Source organism: Ooceraea biroi, chromosome 3 (genome assembly GCF_003672135.1).
Source record: "Ooceraea biroi isolate clonal line C1 chromosome 3, Obir_v5.4, whole genome shotgun sequence".
NCBI classification, from domain to species: Eukaryota; Metazoa; Arthropoda; class Insecta; order Hymenoptera; family Formicidae; genus Ooceraea; species Ooceraea biroi.
The window spans coordinates 13,047,762-13,075,354 of NC_039508.1; the positions used below are offsets into that span (position 1 = coordinate 13,047,762).

A 27,593-nucleotide genomic window follows, 5' to 3' on the forward strand; every position below is an offset into this window, starting at 1 on the left:
CTGTAAGAAACAACAGTCATCGGAAACAGCTATTGGAACAAACTGACACTACAGCCATCCGTTGCAAAACCCTCAAAACTAAGTCACACTCCTAATACATACTTGCAGACCCATCGTTTTGTCTGCTTTGGCGGTTCTAGTGTTAAATTTACAAGCGAGTTAATTTTTAACTCGTCTCGCGTAACGAGAGATGAGCAAACAGCCGGGCAATTTGACGTCGGCCGAGATCTCGCGAGGAACACGGCCGACACCGGGATTGCCGAGATTGGCGAGCGCTTGAGATTTCCACGTTCCGCAAACAAAAGATGGGAATGAAGTGGGCGCAGGTGATGTTGCGCGAGGAGAGAGAATTGCTTCTTACAAGTGTAAATGCCGCGCTGCTAGATGCAAAGGTTAATATTCCGTGCCGCGGACGCGAGGAAAACTGGTTTCGCGTCTCAATGGAGGTGTAACGTTGCGTCGGCCCGACCGCAACCGTTAAACCGCCAAACCAGGACAGCGTTACTTTCTTCTCTTTGAAAACCTATGCTCGATCTATGATGGACGATCCACCGCCCATCGCCGCAACACGTACTTCGTGGACTCGAACGGACCGTTCTTTCGTTTAACAAAAGCAATTCAACACGAATGCGGAGACGTGTTCCGGTGACGTTTCAACTGTAAATGAATGAATTCTCTCATAAAGAGATAGATTTTGCAATTATTTCTATTCTTCTTTGAAGAATAAACAATTAACAGAATCGTATCGCATGATCGGGCCGCGTGCGATAACAATGGAGGCCGCGTTATTTTCTCGGCGCGATTTTTATGCCCGCGTATGTCCCTTTTTACGTCGCGTCATCGTATTAATGTCGTTTCATGTGGGTGCGAATGAAGGCGTATCGTTGCGTGCGGGAAAAGTTTCAGTTTTACGTCGGAGCGCAATAAAGGCGGCCTTTCAGCCAGCGCGGCAGCGTCATCGCATTAATGCCAGATTTAGTCGACGACGCGGGGCAGCGTCGATATTAATAATTCGGAATTGGAGCACCGCTTTTTTTCGGCGTGATCGATAGCGTACCCCCGGTATAACCGGCCGATTACCGCGATGGCGCTTTATAAATAACGCGCTGTGAATGGGCAAACGTTACGTGTACCTGAATGAAAAGACCGCGACGCGCGTAAATATAGCCGGCGCGCTATTTTCTGCGCACGGTGAAAGGAGCACACGCGGCGCGGTCGCTCGCGGCCGTGGAAATGCCCGCCATTTATTCCGCTTTGCCATTTTTAGAAAACGATGCTCGACGGCCGTAAAGCCGTAACGAAGGAGCGAGGACCGATATCCGATTTCCAATATCGCGTTTCGCGTTCGTCGAACTCGTCAATCAATTCTCGTCACTACGACGGCGCACCGTGCAATTAGCAGCTCATAACGAGAGTGCTTCGGCATGTGGGTGATTAAAGGCGCGAGCGGATTAAAAGGTGTCACCCTAATGAACAGAGAAATCCTGGAATTGTTACTACGACAGGAAGGATCCCAGGTAAATGCGAGGTTTCGAGAGTTTGATGACATATCAGATTACTTATATCATTAAAAAATAAACTGCTTTCTCTCGATACGCGATACACAAAATAACGCGTGTAACGCTGAAAGGTGCTTTTCATTTAGTAACACGCAAACAACTGTTTAAATAAAAAATAAAGACATTATTATACATGAATATTATAAATATTAATACATTAAAACATTATATTATCTTATTATATAAATTATAAAAATTCTCTTGTTACTTCGCACTTATCGTAACAATTATCAATATTCACGGCTCTACATCGTACGCATCAACTTCGACGCATAATACTGCATAATATGCTTTCCATTTATGCTATTGGGTTGGCCAAAAAGTAATTGCGTTTTTTCCAATAGATGGACATACATGTCTTGAAATGTAACTAACTTCATTCTAAACCGCAAATTCATTATGTAGGTTAACAACTCGCAGTTCAAGCTTCTTTTAGAAAAAGAAAGTACACGATTTCGTTAACAATTGTTTCTTTGCCGTCGATTTCTAAATGGAAAATCAAAAAGAACATTTTCGTCATATTTTGTTTTATTACTTCCGAAAAGGGAAAAACGCTGTGCAAGCTCATCAAAAGTTACGTGATGTATATGGCGAAGATGCTTTAAAACTGCGGCAGTGTCAAAATTGCTTTACTAAATTTCGATCTGCAGATTTTAATGTGAAAGATGCACCACGCTCAGGAAGGCCAATCGAAATTGATGATGACAAAATAAAGGCACTGATCGATTCGAATCGGCGTTTAACGATACGAGAGATTGCTGAGAATCTTAACATATCGAAATCGAGTGTTGAAAACCATTTAAAACGACTTGGATACACTAGTAAGCTCGATATTTCGGTAGCACATCAGCTCAAAGAAATTCATCTCACTAAGCGTATTGACATCTGCGATTCTCTTTTGAAACGTGAGGAAAATGATCGATTTTTGAAACGTATGATAACAGGCGACGAAAAATCGATCGTCTACAACAACGTCAAACGAAAAAGATCGTGGAGCAAGCGCGATGAACCTGCTGAAAGCACTTGAAAAGCAGATATTCACCAAAGAAAGATTATGCTGTCGGTCTGGTGGGACTTTAAAGGTATTGTGTATTTTGAGCTGCTTGCAAGGAATCAAACCATTCATTCAGACGTATACTGTCGTCAACTGGATAAATTAAATGATGCCATCAAACAGAAACGTCCGGAATTGGTGAATCGCAAAGGTGTTGTGTTTCACCATGATAACGCTAGACCACGTACAAGTTTGGTCACTCGTGAAAAATTGTTGCAGCTTGGATGGGATGTGTTACCATGATGTTACCACATCCACCATGTTCGCCAGACCTGGCACCATCAGATTACCATTTGTTTCGTTCTTTGCAAAACGCCTTGAATGGTAAAACCTTTACTGCTGATGAGGATATCAAATCGTTCTTGTAATTGTTTTTTGCTGAAAAAGATAAGAACTTTTTTGAGCGCGGAATCATGAAGTTGCCTGAAAAATGGCAAAAGATAATCAAACAAAATGGACAATATATTGTTTAATAAAGTTTTTGTTTCCCATGAAAAATTTGCCTTTTACTTATATTAAAAAAAACGCAATTACTTTTTGGCCAACCCAATATTTTCACCGACAGAAGTGCGCACTAGAGAAATTATTTTCTAGATACAGATTTGGACACGCACGAATGGGCGCGATTATTAAAATATTAACGAAAGCGGTCGATCTCAGAAAGTAAGGGAAGTGAGATATCGCACATCACGGTCTAACGGCTCCATCGTTCTTCGTTCAGGATTAAGGATCGCTTTATCGCGTCCACGGATCGCTTATCTGTGTCGATACGTCTTTTTTACTGTACATGACGCACGCGGCGCCTCGCGGGGAGCGGGGCGGGGTCAATTACAGTGTCCTGTCTTTAATCTGGCGCGACGATAAGTGGCTATCCGCTTCCAATATAAATGGACGTCCGCGGGCGGGAGTGGCGATTCATGTAAGGTTCCTTCTCGTTTCATAATTTACGGGAGAGATCTCGGCTTACGCACACCCGAGAGATATCCATCGAAAAAATATGACTGCTAGCGAACGTCCAATTCCAAGCTCGGCTCCAAGTCCGCCGCTATCCCGTGCTTTTGTTCCGCCGGAAGCTTAAGCAGCTTATGTTGCCCGCACGCGAGGATCCGGTGCTTTCACGGATCATTTTCAGCCCTTCTTCGGATTCGCCCTATACTCGGTCTTTCTTTCCCGCGTTCGCGTCCCGGCACGTGGACGGATGTTGCTCCAATTTTATCTTTCTACACTTTCTCATGTAACAAAGTTTTCGAGTGCCTCGGTTCGATCGCGAATCAGTAATCTCGTAAATTTACAACATTTATATTATTCCATCAAAATGGCATGCGACATCAAATGAAAATTATAAATGATAGAAATTCTAGTCTTTTTTTGAAAATTCTTCTTGTATTTTCATAATATAAACAATTATCATATCATATGAAACTTTAAGTTTCGAAGGCTTTAATGTCAACACTTTAAAACGATAGAAGAGAGAAAATAAATATCAGTTTCAAATAATCTTTTCAGAACACTAAAAAAAGAATCAAAACTCATATATTTAATTAATTAAATAATTAAGCAGACATCGATTAAAAATGCGAAGAATAGAAAATGAACAGATATGAGAGTGTTACGTTGATCAGATAATTATATAACAGATAATAAATGTAAATCGAATAATAATTATAAATCAGGTATATTTACGACAACCGGCAAACCAAACCTGATTTTTCTCGACGAGAATTTCGCGTGTGTCATGAATCGTAAAAAACAAGTGTAATTGAAATTTGAATAGCGGACGATGGGCGTGCGATGGCTATTGCGTAATCCGGTATTCATCAATCTATCCGGCGAATTCTCTCTTTTATTCTTTCTTTTTCTCTCTCTTTCTCGCTGGAATATCCGGTAAAATCGGATGGCACGTTATAATGCGTGTCAGCAAGTCTCGCAATAAAAATGCGACGCACATGCACGATATCAGCATTGTGTACCCAGGTAAATCGCAATAGTAATACGTAAATACAAGGCATCAAATGCTTATCTTCATATATGCAGGATCAAACATTACAGCATAGTATTACATAAAAAAATTCTGTAATATATCTGTATCGTAACCATTCGCCTCAGTTGTCATGTCTTGGCCTCTGGCGGTCTAGGAAGAGTCGGAAACGCGAAGTCACCGGAGGACATTGCCGTCGCCGTTCTAACGATTAACCATCCTAATGGCACCCGAGATCTATGCTAAATACGGACTATTATCGGCATGACATCCTGCACATCTCGGCGTCACGATCGGCACGAACACGCGAACCATGACCTGGGTGTAGCCTGGCCGCTGTAATTGTTGCGAAATACGCGTGACATCCGTTGGTTATCCTGAATAAAATCTGGTATCACATGTGATGCAAAACTGTACCTGACCCTTCAGTATCCCGTAAATCCAAATTCTGTGTCTCTTCGATCACTTTCTTAATTTCCAATCGAAACTCAAATTGCTTTCTTTTCTAACCCAATAAAGATTATTGCTTGCGTGTGTACGATCAACGCTTTGATAAAGTAATAAAACTTCGACGAGACTTCTTAATTTTGTTTTGATTTTTGTAATAAGAAGGTTTCTAAGTATCGGCGTTTTCTTTTTTTTTAAAGAAAGTGAAGATAATAAAGTTCAAGCAATATAGAGCTTGAAGATTCAAAATACAATTTAAAGAATTTATTATATATTATCGCATATTGTTATATTATTATTATACATAATTGTAAATATCATCTGATTATTCTGAGGTCCGTAACTCCCGGATCATTGAGCAAGCGTTGAACAATTCATTGAGAAATACATATGATTCACTTGTAATTTATATGAAACGTTTGACTCATCGTTGAATGAAAGCTCACGTTTTCCGCTACCACAAAGGGGATGACGTCGCATCGCGACAACGAAGGTTTGCATTCACTCGTACACTGCATTTAATACCATTTGATTCCGAGTTTAATTTCCTTCACACAGCGTGAATCACGTACGGTATTATCCCGGGTTGAGAATCGAACAGTCAGATTTAACTCTAACAACGAAACGAGAGAAGACTTTGAAATCATTTGGGAAAAAATTCGCTGCTCACAAGTAGCATTCAATAATCTCCCATTGTCTCGTTTCTGTTTCATTATCCCATGGGATAACAGCAATACGACGCGCCTCGTCAAACTTTCCAGAATAAAAGCATTCGGAATTTTAATCGGTTTCATTTCTCGCTTGCATGCATCTTCCGCCTATTGCACAATGCTGAATTATAATACTTCCTCGTAACTTTGCGATTACAGCCGTTGCAGACGCGTAAAATCCAGGCAAAGCGGGAAATATCTGATAAAATAACGTTTATCTAATATTTTAAGCTCTAAGACACGTAACTTACTATTATGATAATGTTTGCCGGAAACGTTCTCAAATTACTGCTAAAAGCGAGGGCGAAATGTATGGCACATTTCTCACGAGAATATAATATTATACATTTTCACATCGTCACTACTAAGGCTAGTACAACCATTTCCATATGATCGATCTCGATTCGTTATTTGTTTTGTCTTTCTATTTTTTCACGTTCCAGCTTTCTGTAAAAGTTCAAACATTTCTATTCACTATGGCTGGTGTAACAGAGTTACCATACGAGTACTCGACATGTTTTAAAAAAACCGTTCTATTTGGAAAAACAGGCACGATCCTTACGCACGATCAATTGCATTCCTGTTGCGAACGCGGTGCAGCCGCGGAAAGCCGTGGGATGTGGTCTCTCCTGACGGTTCCATTAGATTTCGAGGATTATTACGAGCAACTGTAATTGGGACGAAAGGCAAGTGCGTGAGCGAATCGCTGTATCTACAAATAGATGCCGCAAACTGGTACCCATAGGCTGCATGCATAATCGTGTGCATATGCGACTCGCCATACAATCACGTGCATTAATATAGTGTCAGGTGTCGGGCTCGCGCAATTTCGTGACGCGCGACTCATTGAGTTGACCTGTCTTTGCGAGCAGCAGGCGATTTCGAAGCACGCGATTAATTAATCGCAAACGTTACGTTACGATCATCACGGTCGCGCTTGTAAATGCAAATGCGCATCGGAGTGCACCGTTAGCGCATTCGACTGTACTATCCGCAGCGGTGCACTCGCGCCATTTCCGCCCGCGTGCGCCGGATGTTGAACTCCCGTAGGACTCCACCGAGGCGACGGTTAAACGCGATTTATCGCTCGTGCAATGCCGCCGCACGACATTTGCATCGTGCAGAGCACGATCCCATCGCCACACTTCATTCGGAAATGCGAAACTAACGTCGTTCAAGTTTTGCGACTTACAGGACTCATGATACACCTTATGCAATAAAACATCGCGCGGTATAAAGCTAATTGCAAAATATTACTAATCCAAGTGATGGCTGTTATGGGAAAATGTAATGTTCAGAATTTACAAGCTATGGAGGAAAGGCCTGGCTATGATTCTCTTACTTCTTTAGCCTGATAAATTGCGGACAAATTGCCATTTCGATATTGCTATTTTGTAGTCCATTGGACTATTTCGTGCATCCTTGTGTCATACGCGATAAATAAATGAAAATGTCATGTAGAATTTTAAAGCTAATGAAACGTGAAAGCGATACAAAATTTTGCAGACTACAATATAATTATACAAATACGTGGGACGTAATTGTAACGCCCGTCATTGTCGTTATTAGTAAATACGGATGCGCCATTATTACAGAGGTACGCCCACTCTTTGCATCTGTAATTACATCGCCCACATGCGGCAACCCATTGCGGCACATTGTCGAAATTTTACGTATATTCTACAAAATTGATTTATCATAGAATGAATTTGTTATATTAAACTATGTATCATAACGGTATCGGTGAACGCCCACAAAATATATATTGGAATTTACTACGGCAGAAATTCTTAAAGTTCCGCAAATTTTGAAATCCGGTATTCAAATAAGTGAAATGTGACGCCGTAAATGCATTTTCATTGAAACTACCGAGTCTATATTACTGTGTAGGTGTGCAACATGTTACATTTTGCATCTTCCTTAAACTCTCTAACATGAAGTTAATGTCAGAAACGTCAGTTAATAGGAGATAGTAACGGTCAATAAACACTGATAAATATATTGTTTTCTTTTGTGTTGTTCATTTACGTAACTAAAATAAGCGCTGTAATAATAAAAATTTAATGATAGACATGTGAACGCTTGCGACTGCTATTTAAAATTTTCTAAAATTTTCAAGAAATATAATCATCACATTTACGATTTCTTGCTTTTTAATTATAAGAATTGTTTTACGAATGAAATTTGTAACGTTTAATTGTAACTTTAACAATTCATAAATACTCAAATAATAACGATTGATATATCTCTAATTAAAATAAGTAATTACTTTTAAATTCTGATTTAATACCGGCCTCTTCGTGTGGCATCTGTACTCATTCCTGAAGGGATTACATTTAAGTCGGTATCTCCCAAATGTCCGAGTTCCCATCAACTTCTTCCACGTAATTAAAACTGCTAAATCAAATAGTTGTAGCTGGACATTAGCAGTATTATCGATAGTAATTAATAACTCCAAAGTGTAGACAGAAATGGATTAAAATTTCCAAACGGAATTCCAGTTAATTGATCAAAGATAAAAAATATGGATTGCGATAAAGAACTCTCTCTTTCTCTTTCTTATTACCATTCTTCATGCTTCAAGTCTCGCGAATATCAAATTGACCGGCAGGTCAGAAACGTGCGATAAAGCCGCGTTACGAGCGACTCGCGATACGAATCGCTCCTTACGCAACTTACGTCAATGAATTTCGACTGTTGTGCACAACTCGGTTACCGCCGTTGCAGCAGTTTGCTTTGTAGGCGATAAAATGGATTGCGCTGCAATCGTAGCCGTTGTACATTTGAGCGCAAACGATACGATGACCGATCGTCCCTCCTCGGATCACGTCATCGGTCACCGCCGGTGTGTATTTTCATACTTGATGTTACGTCACGCGTGCGACACGGAAATATCGCAATCGATATCGCGTTCGGATATCACAATCATAAAGAGATACTTGTTTCCAAAAGAAATTATTTTTGGATACCGTACACGCGTGGTACACGCGTCTAACGCTGTCAAAGCGTCCTACGACAATTTTTATATGTAACACGCTCATCGTATTTAAAATGATTAAAAAAAGAGATCAATGTTTTCTATAACCGTCGTGTACGATAAAAATTCCGAAAATAATCGAATTATTTTATTTACTCACAAGGAAAGGTTTTTAGGTGTTACACTCGGATTTCAAAAATTTTTTGCATCCAGGTAGGGAGGTCCCCAAATAGAAGAACAATTATAAAAGTAGCGGCCCAAATGCATATTTGCGCGCTACATGCGCAATTTTCGATGTTAGGTTAATTACTCAAAAATGCTATTTCCAATCGAATTCTTTACAATTTTTATTTCACCTAATGCACAACGCTTTAAAAAGAAATCAAAACCAAAATTAAAACTGAAAGAATTAAAAACCTCCCTTGACCAGATCTTTTATGTCCGCGTTATGGATTCTGATCAAATCTATTTAAAGTCGCATACAATAAATCACGCAGAAAGAGCAAACTACGATTTGCGCAATGTACGATTATTCCAAATTGTGTGCATTGGCAGTTGCAGTAAAAAATTAAAAAAGTTACGATGCAAATACCATTTTTGAGCAATGGGCCTTTTATACGCACTGTGCTCGCGCGGCACGAGATTACATTAGACGCTCGTATTTTCTAAACACACACAAGTACACACACGCACACAGAAGCACATACGCGCACGCACACACATACACACACACACACACACACACACAAAATTATTTAAAGCAATATAAATGTGCATTAGGTGAAATAAAAAATGTGAAGAATTCGATTGGAAATAGCATTTTTGAGTAATTAACCTAACATCGAAAATTGCGCACGTAGCGCGCAAATATGCGTTTGGGCCGCTACTTTTATTTTTTTCTTCTATTTGGGGACCTCCCTACCTGCGTGCAAAAAATTTTTGAAATCCGAGCGTAACGCTTAAAAACCTTCCCTTGTCAGAAATAATCCGACGTGTTACACATGTAACAATCGCTCTAATTAAGCCGCGTAAACGTTCATCCGTCATCACGCTGCATCGCATCGCAATGTGCGCCGCCGAGAAAGTTTCGTAATTTTGTAACACAATTTCGTCGAGCCGCTCGCGGACCTTGCGCAACGAGAAAAATTTCGAGACGCGCTCGCTCGTGCCGAGTAGCTCGACAGGGCGATTTCGTAACGCGCGTGGACGAAGGGCCCGAACGACCCGGGTCCTCCATACGATGAAAGCGCGGTTCCGTTACTCCTCTACGAGACTCCTCGCGCGATGCGAACGAGCCGCCCGCGCTCGCGCGGGCTATAATTTTTAGACAAAGATGGAGCACGGAGAGCAGGGGCCAGGGGCGGGGAGGAAAGGGGGTGAGAGAGTGAGAGCCAGGTAAAGGCCGTTGCACTCCCGGCTCCGAAGACTCTGGCCCTACATAGCGGTACCTTACATATGCCTCTCTCTTTCTACGTAGCACGAATCACGCGCGCGCGTATCCGCGGTGCGAGTACGCGCTCGTCATCTTCGCTCGTCGTGAGCTACGATCGCGAGAAATAAGTACCGGCGATGACGCATCGTCGATCTCATCTGGCACGAGTGCGCGATTGGCACCGTCGATCGACGATGATCCCGAATGTAACGGCGCGTCGCCTCGGCAAATGGGGGACCGTCGTGACCGCAACCATCTGTCGCGCGCGATCGAGAGCGTTATTTCTCGCCTAATCCCCTCCTCGTCGCCTCATGGGAGCCTATTAGTTCTTACGGGTCTTGTTCGATAAACGAGTCGTCGGGAAAATCGCAACTAGAGGTACTAATAATCGGTACGAGCCAGAGGATATCGGAACTTGGGATGTTGGGATGTTACTCGATTATCAATCAGCTGATTGATTGACGCTCGCTGTTTTAATTTCGGCTTGGCGAATAATTTCCGAGAACATGCGCGAGGAGATTGCAATTATGAGTTTTTCGAGACGCGCGACGGAGATTGAATTTCTCAATTAAATTCTGATCTTTTCGTGATTATGCATATTCATTGCTAAATATATAGGTATACGTGCTGTGTAAATGCAGCTCTGATTACGACTTGGCGCGTGAGTGCTGCGCATATTACATGACACTGTGTGCTTTTCGCACACCAGTCTGGATAAAAAAAGTTTTTGATGCGACAGATTTTGATATCTCGATAAAACAGGATGTCAAACAGAATTCTATTTGGATTCGTCCGGAAATGGTTGCGATCGATTGTCTGATATATTGTGAAAGTTCCGTTGGACGTTTGACCGTGCGGTCAGTTTTCGAGCACAAAATGGGGAGCAAGACGGAAACGTTCAGCCGAACGGAAATTCAACCTCCTAAGAAGAATATTTAAATCTCGCGAGCGCTGTGACATAACGATTCATCCGATCTGCCGATTCGGCGGGCAACAATGGCGACGAAGGAAGCCTTATCGGCTCCATCGCGGAACCTACTTGCCAACTCCGTTTCTCTGTCCGTAATTAACAGCTTCCCTACGCGCATCGTCGCTCTCGCGCGTTACGCACGACGAGAGCTGCGGGCGTGTGCGCGCGTAACAGTACTCGCGCTAGATGCCACCTGTGAATCCGCGTGCACCTGCGAAAAACGCCGGGTCCGCGCCACAGGCAGCTACATACCTGGCGTACCTGTACGCGGGCGTGTTCCGCATGTGTGTGTACGTGCATATGTATGCACGTAAGGGTGTCCCAGAAGTACTTAAATCACGAGATCTTTACATTTTCCCCAGAATGGGAAAAGATAAGTCAGAGAATTAAAATGCGAATAATATAATATAAATATAATATAAATAATCGTCTAAAAGAAATCTAAAGATACGATTCACATAGTTTTTTTTTATTCTAAAATTTCATTGTGATTTGAAGAACTTTTTTGTCGCCAATGATCGTTAGTATTTCTCTTATTTATTGTCGCTACTAAAATTCACTTATGATTAATATCAAGATCAGTATTATTTCACTCTAAACTGAATAAATTGCGTGAGCAGGACGCAGAAAGAGTTTGACGCTCTCTTCCTGTAATCTCAGAGGACACCCGGTATTGCCACGTACTGTACATCCGTGTCCGATATTCAGCGGTAACATATGGCAGCAGACGTCACCTGCTACGCACGGCGTTGTCGTGTTTACGCTTATATAGCGACTACAAGTTTATCGAACGACGACGACGACGACGACGCGAGTGTGGGAGCGGAGTTTCCTCTCGGCGCGACTCGGAGGCTCTCTCGTTCCCGCCGAGATTTTTCTCTCGCCGGAGGGACGCACGGGAGGAAGAAGCCGGCGGTCGTATTATTTTCTCTTTCCGCGATGCTCCTCGATATGCGTGCTTGCACGCGGAACGAACAAGCGGAGAACCGGACAATGAACGACGAGAACGATGGGAATCGCGCGCGTATGGGAAAAGCTTGCCGTTCATACGCACGCACGTAGGTATGTACGTACGTGCGATACTTGCATTATTTAGTTTCGCGTGCTACTGGAACGTGAGCGGATCCTGTGATCATTCTGTTGACGCGTTTGCACGCGACGAAATCGCGTCGGCACGCGCGTTCTCCACGCGGATACGGAACGATATCGCGGATGAGGAATTATGCGTAGCCTGACGAATCCGAGGAAGCCATTGCGCTATTGGTTTCCGTGTTGCAGTATCGAACAACGCGCCGACGTTGTCGTTTCCCGAGAAATATGTTCTTTCATAACGCGGGATATAATGGATAATGACGCGTCGCGAGGTGCGAGGAGGAGCGCGAGGGACCGGTGCGGGCTCGTTTGATCGTGTAGAAGCCACTTGTGCCACGAGGCTTCCTTTTCTTCAGGAAATCTTCATTGTGAGTGGATGATTCGCGAGAGTTGACTCACGGTACTCTTGTAAGCGGTATATCGAGAAGAATTCAGTGTAGATGACTATATCACGAAGTTTAAGATCTTTGTACACAGTGCATGTATAATTTTCAGAGGATTTTAAGAGGCCGTTACAACGCAAATTTATTAGATATTTCATGTTACGTTCTTCTTATTCTCTTAGGTGCAAGGAACTGAGAAACATATTAAATAAAGCAAAGAATTCATTAAGTAAATGATAAAATAAATTACTATGTTTAAAGCAAGATATAATTCTGTATAATTCTGCAGACATGTAGATCTTGTAATTACTGAGACGTATAATAATTGTCTCCCGACAAACGGTCTATCAATGCTTCTCTTACGTTAGTTTCCGCGGTACGTTAACAAGGGAGCCCGAAATTTAACTCTAAACAGCCGGCTGCTCAAAGTTTAAACTGTGATAAGGATAATCGTAACAGTCACCCCGCTAACTGCGAGTAGTTGCGTGCAAATATGTAATAATAATAAGACTACGAGTGATCGCATGAGCGACAAATTGCTCTTGTTAACTAGGACAGAGGAAACATCATTAATGCGATTACGCAAAGAGAGGCTGGACTTTGAGAACACCTCCGTGCTAGAAATTGCCGCTGAAGCTAAGATTATTGCTGTTATTGCTGCTGCTTCTACTGCAGAACAGAGCTACGCCGCCGCTGCAACTACTAGCCAAAGAGAAACAGGTCGGCGAGAGAGAGATAGAGAGAGTGTGATAGGAAGAGAAAGAGAGACAGACGGACAAAGAGGGAGAGAGGTGGACGAAGGAAAGCCGTGCGCGTAACGCAGCTGTAAAAACGAGCTGCTGGAATTAATTGACTTGATATACGGGAAGCCGTGCGCTTGAATTGGGTCAGATCACACCACTACCACTCGTAAAACCTTCGCGCAAACGAGGGACGGGTGAAGGGGGAAGAATATGAGAGGTAGAATCGCATCCCTCTCGACCGGCCGGCCGTTTTGATTCCATCGGGCTGATATGAATGAACGGAGGAAACGTTTCTGGCTCTTTGAGCGTACTTAACACGCTCTACTTGCGGCCGCGAAGCCATTGAAATCCAATGACGCCGCGCGATCGCCCGCCGCGGGAAATAACTCGAGCGATAATCGCGTCGTTCTCGATCTATTACGGGGACGTCTCTCGTGGAATGCGAGACAGAAGCATAAATTACGGCCGCGAGGGGCGAGGGCAGCTGATTAATCGCGTTAATCGATGAAACTTACGTAACGCAGGTGCGCGATGTCACGTCGTCGATGTGTGCATCGAGCGCGGCTCGAACGCTTTCGATCGATGTTCGATGAGGAATGTAAATCGTTGAACGATTCCAACGTACGCAAAAAGCAAGGCACCTTCGTGCGCGAGAGGGTAATTCCATCTGTTGCATCACCGTCGTTACGCGATAAAACATAACAGGAGAGCGAAAAACGCTCGCACGTCAAGTCGTCAAGTATTATCTTGACGCACTATCTACGCGATATCTACGCACTTATAATGCAACAAGCATCACGATTTGTGGAACAAATGAGTGCAGAGGTATCTTCAAAGTGGAATCTCAAGAGTGCTTGATTGCTTCTAATCTATTGGGTTGGCCAAAAAGTAATTGCGTTTTTTTCCAATAGATGGACATACATGTCTTGAAATGTAACTAACTTCATTCTAAACCGCAAATTCATTATGTAGGTTAACAACTCGCAGTTCAAGCTTCTTTTAGAAAAAGAAAGTACACGATTTCGTTAACAATTGTTTCTTTGCCGTCGATTTCTAAATGGAAAATCAAAAAGAACATTTTCGTCATATTTTGTTTTATTACTTCCGAAAAGGGAAAAACGCTGTGCAAGCTCATCAAAAGTTACGTGATGTATATGGCGAAGATGCTTTAAAACTGCGGTAGTGTCAAAATTCGTTTACTAAATTTCGATCTGCAGATTTTAATGTGAAAGATGCACCACGCTCAGGAAGGCCAATCGAAATTGATGATGACAAAATAAAGGCACTGATCGATTCGAATCGGCGTTTAACGACACGAGAGATTGCTGAGAATCTTAACATATCGAAATCGAGTGTTGAAAACCATTTAAAACGACTTGGATACACTAGTAAGCTCGATATTTCGGTAGCACATGAGCTCAAAGAAATTCATCTCACTAAGCGTATTGACATCTGCGATTCTCTTTTGAAACGTGAGGAAAATGATCGATTTTTGAAACGTATGATAACGGGCGACGAAAAATGGATCGTCTACAACAACGCCAAACGAAAAAGATCGTGGAGCGAGCGTGATGAACCTGCTGAAAGCACTTGAAAAGCAGATATTCACCAAAGAAAGATTATGCTGTCGGTCTGGTGGGACTTTAAAGGTATTGTGTATTTTGAGCTGCTTGCAAGGAATCAAACCATTCATTCAGACGTATACTGTCGTCAACTGGATAAATTAAATGATGCCATCAAACAGAAACGTCGAGAATTGGTGAATCGCAAAGGTGTTGTGTTTCACCATGATAACGCTAGACCACGTACAAGTTTGGTCACTCGTGAAAAATTGTTGCAGCTTGGATGGGATGTGTTACCATGATGTTACCACATCCACCATGTTCGCCAGACCTGGCACCATCAGATTACCATTTGTTTCGTTCTTTGCAAAACGCCTTGAATGGTAAAACCTTTACTGCTGATGAGGATATCAAATCGTTCTTGTAATTGTTTTTTACTGAAAAAGATAAGAACTTTTTTGAGCGCGGAATCATGAAGTTGCCTGAAAAATGGCAAAAGATAATTAAACAAAATGGACAATATATTGTTTAATAAAGTTTTTGTTTCCCATGAAAAATTTGCCTTTTATTTATATAAAAAAACGCAATTACTTTTTGGCCAACCCAATACTTGATGTATTATGTTCGGTAACTGGGTACAAGCTTCAGGGGGAGGGAGAGGACTAATGTGTAATACGCATGATAAATGTGTAACATATTGGGAGCACGACATTATCTTGTCATGTATGATCTGTTGGCTAGATCAGCTGGGTCAGATTATCCCGGATTCGATATCCGTTTGATCATTTGTCACGTGCGAAAATAAATCCAACCCAACGTGATCCAACATCCTTTGGCAATCCCGTTACACGCGTGAAGACCCGCATCGCTAATCAGTGCACCGACGAGCCGGGGCTCTCGACTATCGATCATCCAGCGAGGTGTCGTCGCCATACGCGGAATACGGCTACACGAAGGGTCCAACTTTGCCGCGTGACATTTCCTATTACGTGTTACGTAATACAACGTACCGCCTGTGTTCCGCCGTGAGCCAGGGGGAAGAGGTACCGCAACGTTCAATTAGGTACCTACGCGTACACGTACGCGAAAGACATCAGAAGTAATAAAGTTGAGTTCCTTGACAGAGCATTAGTTTTATTACTTCGGTGTTGATCAACTTCGTTCGTACCCGCGGGGAGAATTTAGTTTGGTCTACGTGTATCTATATACGTTGTTATGACCAATGCTGATGCAATATTGCTTTTTATTTATACTTATATTGGACGGAAGTATAACTTTGACATGAAAAGCTAGATCAGGTAGATTTCTCACTTCTTAAGAGATTTAAATAAACACTTTTTTCTGAAGACATTCGAGATCGGCCGATCTCATCGCGTCGCAGAAAATGCATATGACCGAGTACAAAATAAAACGCGCGCAATCGACTTTAATTAAAGGAAAAATATGCTCGACGCAGTAATGTTTTCTTTCCTTCAACGTCACTCTTGGGAAACATTCGCGGAATATCAGGAAACTGAGCGAAAGACATATGGATCATCGAGATCGGCCGATTAATCAAGAGAGATTCCGCAAGAAGAATTCGGTAGCGCGCGCTATGAATCACGGGTATACGTGCGACCGGTCCTTAATTAAGAAAACCGATCACGTACGCTGCGCTATGTGTGACTCACCGTCAGGATTGGTAAAGTATCCCCAAGTGGGAGTCGCGGTGGCTGCAGATTGCATGACCAGAGCAACGACGCTCAGGGCCAGCGCGCCGGCGGCGCCCCGCGCCGCGACGGCGCGCTTCTCGCTTCGCTGTGGATCGGTGGTCGTCGTGGCGACTGCCCTCACGCCCTGACGAGTGCTCGAGGAATCGGTTGCCATTCTTCATGCCGTATTCGTATCTACACGAACGCTCCCGCTTTCGCTTTCACGCCGATCGTCGGTGGCCGACGAACGTGGGGACCGATCCCGCCGATCTCCGCGGTGGATCGGCCTGCGGAGACGCGAGATCGCCCGCGAGCTCTCAACGGTGCTCGCACTAGCTAGATCGTGGACCGATCTTTTAAATCGTGACGATCAGATCTGATAGGGCAGCAACGGAACGTCCAGTATAGTATCTTGAAGAGATCCCGATCGATCGGTCGCCGATCGTTCCGGTATTCCGGTATGCGATTGGCAGAGATCGCAACCCGATAGGTAATTCGGTGATCAATTCTTGGTCCACAGATATCGGCTTATCACGGACGACTTTAATTTTGCCGACATTCCTGTCCGATGCGACCGGAAATTAAGCACCCCAAGCATCGACGCGATTCGATACTATCGATGAGTATTGATTTTCCCGTCTAATGTTCGTCGTTTCTCATCACAGGGGAACAAAGTACCGATTCTTTAACGTCGATAGTCAATTCCATTAATTTTCAATTTTTATCAAAAAATCGTTAAGACTAGTACGTTGCTCATGTTCACATGTATACGTGATGATATATTTTCGCGTAGATTCCCGAGTAGACTCGTTCGTGGCTAAAATTCCTCCGTATCAGCGATCGATTTGCCGATCGTTCACATTAGCCCTTCCTCGAAAACCGTTCGAATTGATCCACCAAGAATGAAAACTCTTGCTGAACCTTCAGAAACCCCTCGCGGTCCTGTTGCGCGCGCGCTTGTCCTTGACTTCCGAGCGGAAACCCCGACGAAGTCCCGAGTACCGAGTACCAGCTGGTGTCGGGTCGCTTCTTCGATTCCGGAGTCATGCGGTGCGTCGTTGTGTCGCGGTCGATAATCGAATCCCGTGCTGGCCGCGTTGTCGCCTGTACGCACGCATGCACGCAATCGATAGCCGTGCTAGTGCTCGGTAGGCGAGAAGGAGCGGCAAAGGTGGTTACGACTAGGGACCGAGGGGTACGGGGGTGGAGGCCGGTGGCGAGTAAGGTGCGGCGGGGTGGAAGAGAATCGCGCGCGTATCAAGTTAAGCGAATTCCATGCTCCGTGTCACTGTTTTCTCTTGTCTCCCGTCTACCCTTTCTTTCTTTCTCTCTTCCTTTCTTTTTCTCCTTCATGCGACGCTGCGAAATCCGGAGATATAGTTGAGCCTCAACGAATGCTGCTTTTTTATTTATTGCGTCGTATATTTTTACGTGTTTAGCGCGCTTTTGAGGATTTTCGCTTCAAAACGCACGATGAATACGTATTTCTCTTTATCTCGTATCCTTTCTCTTCCCCCGCTGCTCTCTTTCTACGACGACAGGAACGGACGCGCGCGCGCCACCATCATCTGCATACGCGTTATACACGTCTTCCTCCCTCGAAAGCCCTTTCGCGAGGAGGCTATCGGCTCCCTTCGCGGACTCCGTGGGCTGGGAACCGGTTTTTGCGATGCGCAAAGCGGCACTGCTAAAAATAAGATGTCTACTTTCTCTCTCGCTCTATTCTTCTTTCGCTCTTCCTCTCCCTCCTTCTCGTCCGTCCTCCAGTCCTTCCACCTTTCTGTCTTCTTCCGTTTGTCTCTCCCCCTCGCTCCTGATTCCCTCCGTCCGCGTTCCGCTCCGAACACTTCGCTCTCCGTTTTCTCGCTCGCTCCGAGGGGCCCGTCGAGGAAGGGAGAACAGGGGTTTCCTGGCGTGGCGATGCGCGCAGAATCGATCGTCGGCGATGACCGATTCGACGATCACCGCGCCGTCATCGACGAGCGCTCTATTGTTAAATCGTAACTGTGGAAAATCGCACTCCGACAGCGAGCGAGCATCGCGTCCTCGGCGTTCCTCCTTGCACGCGGTTTTCCTCGCTCGCTCTCCCTCTCTCCTTCTCTTTTTTTCTGTCGCCTTCCTCCTTGCACTCTCGGTCCGTCTCGCTCGTCGGAGTCGCAGACGCTTCTTTTCTCCCGGTGCGCACAAAAACACCGTGCGACTTTCTCTCTTCTACATCGTCGTCGCCGTCGAACGGGTTGGGACCGGAGGCGAGCGTACCCTACTACCTACCCGCGCCGCTCCTGGAGGTCACGCCGCGTCCGTTAGGTTGGATTGGCTGGTAGCAGTCGGTCCGCTGTTCGCTATTCACCGAGTCGACTATAGTGCCGCTATAGTTATCGATCGCTCGCGGATACGCTCGCTTCATTTCGTGCCACGTCTCTCAGGCCCCGGCGGGAGGTTTCGCAACGCTCCGGCCGCTTGCTCCGTACATGCGTACGCTTGTCGTTTCCTCGTATCGCGCACCATTCCGCTCCACACAGAGGAGAGGAGAGCTCGTCTTTCGGCGTCGTGCACGCGCACAAACACGCGCCGTACCGAGCGGACGGTGAGCGACGTCGCTCGATTTTCCCGCCTTTCCTCCGCGACGGAACCGCCGGACACCGCGTGCGCGCACCGTCGTGTAACAATGCACTCGCGCCTGCGTGTCACCGTGTCACCGTGTATATGGGTCGCGTCGACATCGACGTCGGCGTCGCCCGCTCGATGCACCCCTCACGTTCGAGAGGAACTCGCGGCTGTCGAAGCGCGCTCACAAGTATCCACCTCGCGGTGCGCGCTCTTCGCGGAGGCGCGCTCGCCGTACTAGTGGCACTCGTGGGGCACTCCGTTAGTCGGCTCGGCGCGACGGGCCGATCGCGACGCGTCCTCCGCCGCGCGTACCTGTCCGCTTGACGCCGCGCGCGAGTGGTCATGCATAAAAAAGAAAAAAAGGCGGCACTCGACGCACGCCGCGCACTCACATAACTCGCGGCACTCGCGCGGGAGCGGAACGTGGAGGGCGCGCGGGAAAAGGTCGGCCGCGGGAGCGAGCACGAGCGAGAGAAAAAAAGGAAACGTGCGCTCCGTGTGTTTGTACTTGCGTACTGACAGCGTACTGCACACGCGCGCAAAGCACGCGCGCACGCTCGTACGCTCGCACGTACGTATCACGAGGGACACGGAGGAGCGTGCGTGCCGAGAGAATGGAGGAGAGAGAGAGAGAGAGGATGCGCCGTGCTCGCGGGTGGAAGCGGAATGGAGAGAGAAAGAGGAACGACGATACGCGTGTGCGCGGGCCTGCGCGCTGCGCGGCATACTGAGCCCCGATGCCGACCGACGCGGCCGAGCCGCCCCGGCCTCTCTCCGTCTTCCTTCATCGCGCCCTCTCGTCCTCTTCCCTTCTCTTTCTCTCCCCTCCTCGTCCTCCACCCCCGTCCTCTCCCCCAGCGCGCTTGTCACTACACTCTCCACTCGCGACTCCGCGACGCGCTCGTGCACTCACTCATGCACTCGTTCGCGCTTTTGCCTGCGCTCGCGAGTGCGCCGCGGAACGCGGCCCTGCCCCTCGCCGAGTCACGTCTCGCGCGTCTTCGTCCCGTGACGGATGACTGGACGGACGGGGCGTAAGAATCGGCTCTTAAACGAAGAGGGTGAAGCCAATCTAAAATGGAAATGGAGAGATAATGATGCCTGATGGGCCATGCCACTTTAGGCCGCTTCATTTTTACGTTTCGTTATACGAAGCGCGATCGGCCGTTATGCCCGCAAATCATCGGACTCTCGTGCGTCGATCGATTTACCAACGCACGAAACGGTCTCACGAAAGGTAGACTCACGCGTGACATTCCCTCCAACGAATTTTGCTGTTTGTTCGGAGTATTTGTTCATATCATCCTCTCATATTTCAAACGTCATTAATGCTGATCAGCGATTAAATACTGAGAAATATTAACCATCTGTTCGTTTCAACTAAAATTATGATGTAGTAAATATTCATGATAATACCGTGCACTGTATGTTCCACTTTTAATGATGATCATATTGTAGCATAACGTATTTAGTGAAATTTCGGTACTCGGCAATTAATTAACCAACCAACATTTACTGAACATTTATCACGCGGTAAAATGTGCAACGTGCATTAAAAGCAGACGTTGACATTTTATGACATGATTGTGAAATCGGTTTTGCCAAATTGCACTTCTCTCGCATTATCTATCGATTCGTCATAATTGATTTGTATTTCATTCCTCATAATTAATCCCTTATCTTTTTGTGGGCATTTGGAGACAGCAGCCAATTGTTCTATGTAAATTAAATCGCCTCGAGGATTCCATTTTTTCTCTGGCAGTCATTTGGAGATCGACGTTATTGGCTCTTATTTTCCGCTACAAAAATGATGTCATTCAGCTAAACGTTACAGTATACGTTCGGGAATAGAACGTAGCGTCACTGGTAACTTTTTGAGCGTACCTGCTCGGCTCGGCCGAGATCACTCCGTCGCGTTTTGCAATTGCGCTAATATTGGAACGCAACGCACTTTTTTTCACGAAGCTACCTCGCGTTTTGTTTAATTAACGCTGAAACGAGTGCCTTTTGTTCGCCGGCGCGTCGCGGTGCGAGAAGCGAGCGCCGTTAAAATAGTTAAGTGCGCAATTACGCTTTACGGTACGTAATAAGCCGGCACCGACAACTTCCTGGCCGTGAAATCAGTGAAAATGGAAGAATATTCGATACCGGCATCGCGTGGAAATTCCATCGCTCTCGCTAGTTCATCGATGCAACCTACTACGGAATTTCACTATGCAAATTCCATTTTAATTCTTGTCAAAAAGTTTGGATGAGGTTTTACACAAGAAATTCTTCACCGAATTAAGCTTTCGAAAATCGTGTCGAAACTTACTTGTATTGGGTTGGCCAAAAAGTAATTGCGTTTTTTTCCAATAGACATAATGGACATACATGTCTTGAAATGTAACTAACTTCATTCTAAACCGCAAATTCATTATGTAGGTTAACAACTCGCAGTTCAAGCTTCTTTTAGAAAAAGAAAGTACACGATTTCGTTAACAATTGTTTGTTTGCCGTCAATTTCTAAATGGAAAATCAAAAAGAACATTTTCGTCATATTTTGTTTTATTACTTCCGAAAAGGGAAAAACGCTGTGCAAGCTCATCAAAAGTTACGTGATGTATATGGCGAAGATGCTTTAAAACTGCGGCAGTGTCAAAATTGCTTTACTAAATTTCGATCTGCAGATTTTAATGTGAAAGATGCACCACGCTCAGGAAGGCCAATCGAAATTGATGATGACAAAATAAAGGCACTGATCGGTTCGAATCGGCGTTTAACGACACGAGAGATTGCTGAGAATCTTAACATATCGAAATCGAGTGTTGAAAACCATTTAAAACGACTTGGATACATTAGTAAGCTCGATATTTGGGTACCACATGAGCTCAAAGAAATTCATCTCACTAAGCGTATTGACATCTGCGATTCTCTTTTGAAACGTGAGGAAAATGATCGATTTTTGAAACGTATGATAACGGGCGACGAAAAATGGATCGTCTACAACAACGTCAAACGAAAAAGATCGTGGAGCGAGCGTGATGAACCTGCTGAAAGCACTTGAAAAGCAGATATTCACCAAAGAAAGATTATGCTGTCGGTCTGGTGGGACTTTAAAGGTATTGTGTATTTTGAGCTGCTTGCAAGGAATCAAACCATTCATTCAGACGTATACTGTCGTCAACTGGATAAATTAAATGATGCCATCAAACAGAAACGTCCGGAATTGGTGAATCGCAAAGGTGTTGTGTTTCACCATGATAACGCTAGACCACGTACAAGTTTGGTCACTCGTGAAAAATTGTTGCAGCTTGGATGGGATGTGTTACCATGATGTTACCACATCCACCATGTTCGCCAGACCTGGCACCATCAGATTACCATTTGTTTCGTTCTTTGCAAAACGCCTTGAATGGTAAAACCTTTACTGCTGATGAGGATATCAAATCGTTCTTGTAATTGTATTTGCTGAAAAAGATAAGAACTTTTTTGAGCGCGGAATCATGAAGTTGCCTGAAAAATGGCAAAAGATAATCAAACAAAATGGACAATATATTGTTTAATAAAGTTTTTGTTTCCCATGAAAAATTCGCCTTTTATTTATATAAAAAAAAACGTAATTACTTTTTGGCCAACCCAATAATTCTGTAGAAACTATCAAAATGCAATCCATATTGTCTTATAAAATACAGAGAAGTATTCGTTAACATCTGCATATTTCCCTGACAAAGTTACTCGCCATTATGCGTGTTGCGTCGTCGCCATACTCCATCCGCGGTGTTGTAATCTCGTTATCGCGCACTTATTCCGCAGGACAATACGAGGGAAGTGCATGCTGTAACATACCACTCGCGGGCGGCGTAAACCTGCTTAAATTGCGAGGATTTCTGCTTTTACCGTGATATTTCGCTCTTGAGTTTCCTACTCATGTTTCGAGCTCCGCGAGTCCGCAAGACCTCCACCAACTTGCACCAACTTTAAGTCTGTTATGCGCACAGAGCCTGCGTGAATATATCCTAGCTTGAAATCCCAGTCGAGAAGTCGATATATCACAGTGAAAAAAAATCTGGTTGCATTAATTAGAAATCTGGTAGGTTCAACCAGTTTGTCTGTTGGAAAATGGACGAATCAGAATTCCTTTAGGAATTACCAGATGAGCATGATTAATTCCTTCCTGTTAAATTTACCAGATTTTCTTGATAATAATACTAAATGTATTTAGTTAAATTAACATGACTGTTTAGTGAAAAGAAACGTTTTTCTGTTTCATTACCGTGAGTTTTCTTGGATTGTTGTAAATGAAATATCATGTTGATATTTATACAGGATGTCCCGTAATAATCGCCTAACCTCTCGCATGCCAATAGAGCAGATCGAGATGAACAGAAAAGTCCCATATCATTTTGCGATATTCGCAATAATAATCGAAATATTGCATATTAAAGTCAAGCGAATCCAGAGCGCGCGGAGGCAAGTGCCGAGCCGCTCGAGGTATAGGATTATTATTGCGAATATCGCAAAATGGTATGGGACTTTTCTCTTCATCTCGATCTGCTCTATTGGCATACGAGAGGTTAGGCGATTATTACGGGACACCCTGTATAAAAAAATATAAGAAGAGAACACGTTTCTTCATCCGCCATCACTTCACCAGCCACTTCACTGCCATTCCACTAACTAATTTCATTTCACTACAGGAGGAAAACGTGCCGTCCGTGCCGATCCGTTTCCCGAACATGCATCAACACGCACGACACGAAACAATAGAATGCTGCTGGAGTGCCCTGCGATTAACCAGAATTCTGATTGCATCTTAGTTTGTTCTTATGTCTAGTGTAATATAACTAGAAGTTTTATAGATCCAACTGGAAAATACTAACCAAATTCTTATAGTGCAGTCTATCAAACGTTCTAGTTATAAAATATCCAGTCCTATCGTGATAACTAGAAATTCTTGGTTAGTTTAACCAAAATGCATTCTATCAGATACGTCTTGTTGATACAATCAAATCATTTTTCTCAGTGCACTTTTCGCACAATTGGATTTAGTCCAATACTTATAGATTAAAATATGAAGAAAAATCACGAATATCTGGACCAATGCTCAACAACAACTGTAAGAAACTGTAATGCAGCGATTCTCGCACCGCCAGAATCGCTATCGCTAAGGTAATCAAACGAAAAGGGCAATGTAGGCCCATCTCCACTAGATGTGGCAGCAGGACGCGGGAGCTGGTGATCGACGCTATTGTTCCGCGGCTTTATTAACGAGGAAGTCGTTGGCTGCTCGATGCCGTAGATAATTTCCAAGTCTCCGTGCACGTACGTGCAACCGATAGAATTTCCCTGCCGGCGAGTAAGTAATTCAAATTAACGACGTGTGCGTGCGCACGCGGAGCGCACCGGGACACAATTAGCCGGCAACGTGGTCGTTCCTCCTCTGCCACCGAGGAGGAATCAATAAGTGCAACCTGCATCCACGGGATGCCGCTAAATAAAACTATAAGTATTAAGGGTGTGATTTAGTTTTGAGGGTTTTTTTGCTCAAAAACGCATGTATTTAAATATGATAATGAATGAATACCTTAATCAAAATATTTTCCTTCCTTTTCTAGAACTTTTTCCCATCTTTCTGGCAAGAGATCGATTCCACCACGATAAAATCACTCTTCTTTTCAGTTGATCCATTCGTCGACGAATTTTCGCACTTCTTCGAAATTATGAAAGTGTGTATCCTCTAAAGCGTGTTGCATCGACCGGAACAAATAATAATCGCATGGAGCAATGTCCGGAGAATACGCGGGGTGCGGTAAGACTTCCCATTCGAGCTCTAATAGTGTTTCTTTCGCTGATAACGCAACGTCAGGTCGAGCGTTGTCACGAAGAAGAATCACTTTCCGTCGTTTACTCGCAATTGCTGGTCGTTTTTGATCCAATGCTCGCTTCAACTTGTACAATTGGTGTCGATAACGATCAGCCGTGACAGTCTCGTGCGGATTTAACAGCTCATAGTACACTATCCCACCAAATACAGAGCATTACTTTTGAACCGTGAATATTGCGTCTCGGAGTGGATGTTGATGGTTCGCCTGGATCCACCCATGATTTTCTGCGTCTCGGATTATCAAAATAGATCCACTTTTCATCCCCAGTAACAATCCGAGACAAAAGACTCTTCTTTTTTTGCCTGGCGATCAACGAAATGCAAATGTTCAAATGGCACTTTCCGATAATTCATGTCGAACCCATTTCCCTTCTTTCTGAATTTTTCCCATTTCATGTAAATGTTTCGTAACTGTTGTACGATCAACACTTAATGCTCTGGCAAGTTCTGAAGTGGATTGTGTTGGATTTTCGTCCAATAATGCTTGCAAATCTGCATTTTCAAACTTTCTTGGTTGTCCCGAGCGTTCTTTGTCCTTCACATCAGTATGACCACTTTTAAAGCGTCTAAACCAGTATTCACACGTCTTAATTGATGGGGCAGAATCACCATAAGTTTCCACAAGAATTCTATAACCGTCAGCCGCAGTTTTCTTTTGATTAAAAAACAAAAGCAACGCATGTCGAAAATGCTGTTTCGGAAGTTGCATTTTTACGATGATATAAACACGACTGTTATTGCATCTATTGCTATAATGCTACTGAATGTCATGGATAATGTCAACACCGTAAGAAACAACAGTCATCGGAAACAGCTATTGGAACAAACTGACACTACAGCCATCCGTTGCAAAACCCTCAAAACTAAATCACACTCCTAATACGTTATGGCCACTTTAGGGCTCCTAGAGCAGGTGTTGCAGGTACCTCGCGCGGTACCGAGCGTGCGTTTTAATTGACAGCCGCAGCGTTCTATTTATCACGTCATCGAAGGCGCGGCGGAGAATGCGGTGTCGTATCCCGCTGAAATTACGGCTTCCGTGCGGCGCTCACGGGGCAATAAACCCGCGCGCGGGCCCTTGCACTTACGCTCTAAACAGGAAGCTTTATACGGCGCGCGGCACGATAAATTCCGCCCAGCGGTGATCCGGATGGACTGCCGCGTGAGTGAAAGCGGAAGAAACGAAAGAGGGAGGAGATGAGACGCGGACAAAAATTGCGGAGTCGCCCGGAATGTCGCGCTATCGTTCTGACAAATTCGGACGAGAACCGTTAAATTGGCGTTCGCACATCGCTTTACCCGAGCAGCGAGCAAGTTAATTGCGGAGAGGATTATCCCGCGTGAAAGATCATCTCCGCGTCACGAGGATGTAGACGGTGCAGGCGCGATTAAACGGTCCAATCCGTTTCATGGTACGCGAAATCGTACGTTGAATCGCCGAAGGACGTGTACGCCACACGGCCCTTTCGTAATCGTTCCTTGGCGTAAAACTTCCCTTCTCTTTTTCTCCCTATGTACGTACTACTCTCACGTTATATATATACTCACGTCGAATTCGCAATAATGGGAGAAACCTGTTCCGCTTTGCACGGTCCACTGTTTCGCGTTTATAGCGCGTATTGAAAAATGGCTGATCATAAAGGAGCGTAATGCAGTTTAAAGCAAAAAGATATTTTGAAAAAATGTTTGGCACCCGACTATAAAATAAAAAATAATTCATATCTACTGCCTATGATTTGTCAGGGGCTTTTTATGGATCCGTCTATACATGGTCCGACGTATTTTCCGGTAGTCAAAATCGATGGCAATTCTGAGATGAGACATGCCAATATAAATATATGTATACTCGCCACGTATCCTATTACGTCTCAAACTTATTATACTATTAATATCAAACTTATTATACTATTAATCATTTTTACAACGACAGTCTTATAATGGACTATGACTTGCAAATTAATTTCTAAGCAATAATTAGTCTCGAACTGTTATGCTACTGATCATTTTTACAATGACAGTTTTACAACGGACTATGACTTGCAAATAAATTTCTAAGCAATAATTAGTGGCGGTAAATACTTAGGAGTGATAAAGATTAATTTATTGTTATTTTGGACTGAGTATTTCTGTTCAACAACATTGTTGTTCGCAATCGCAAGATTAATTGATCGCTGAAGTCATCGCGTTAATGGATCACGTGCAAGGCTCTAAATATCATCGAAAAAAAAGTCGAATCGCGTTTCTTTTTAAGAAGTGGGCGTGGTGCTGATATATTTTGGGAAAAACAGCCGTCCTCGTAATCATGAAATGTCGCGACCTAAATAAACGATTTATCGTCGCATCACGACCGACGTCTACTGTCACCGAGTTCCCGACTCTTCTTCGTCTTACGCGACGCTGAATGACGTCAAGACGTAGGCAGAGAGACGTGCCCGCCTGTGACCTGTTCTCAAGGTTACGAGCCGCATGCTCGCATAGTAATCCCACTTACGCAACGACGTACCGAGACAACCGGTGAC

The 27,593-nt window shown here is 44.2% G+C and overlaps 1 protein-coding gene across 1 annotated transcript in view; it reads right to left on the reverse strand.

The window, feature by feature from the left end:
* The window catches only part of LOC105277081, a 40,233-nt gene extending 23,040 nt beyond the window's left edge, over nucleotides 1-17,193 (reverse strand). The window contains exon 1 of the mRNA XM_011335231.3: nucleotides 16,578-17,193. Within this exon, the coding sequence (XP_011333533.1) occupies nucleotides 16,578-16,773 (196 nt within the window). The 5' untranslated portion in view covers nucleotides 16,774-17,193. The remainder of the gene's footprint in view (nucleotides 1-16,577) is intronic.
* Between the last annotated feature and the right edge of the window lie 10,400 nt (nucleotides 17,194-27,593).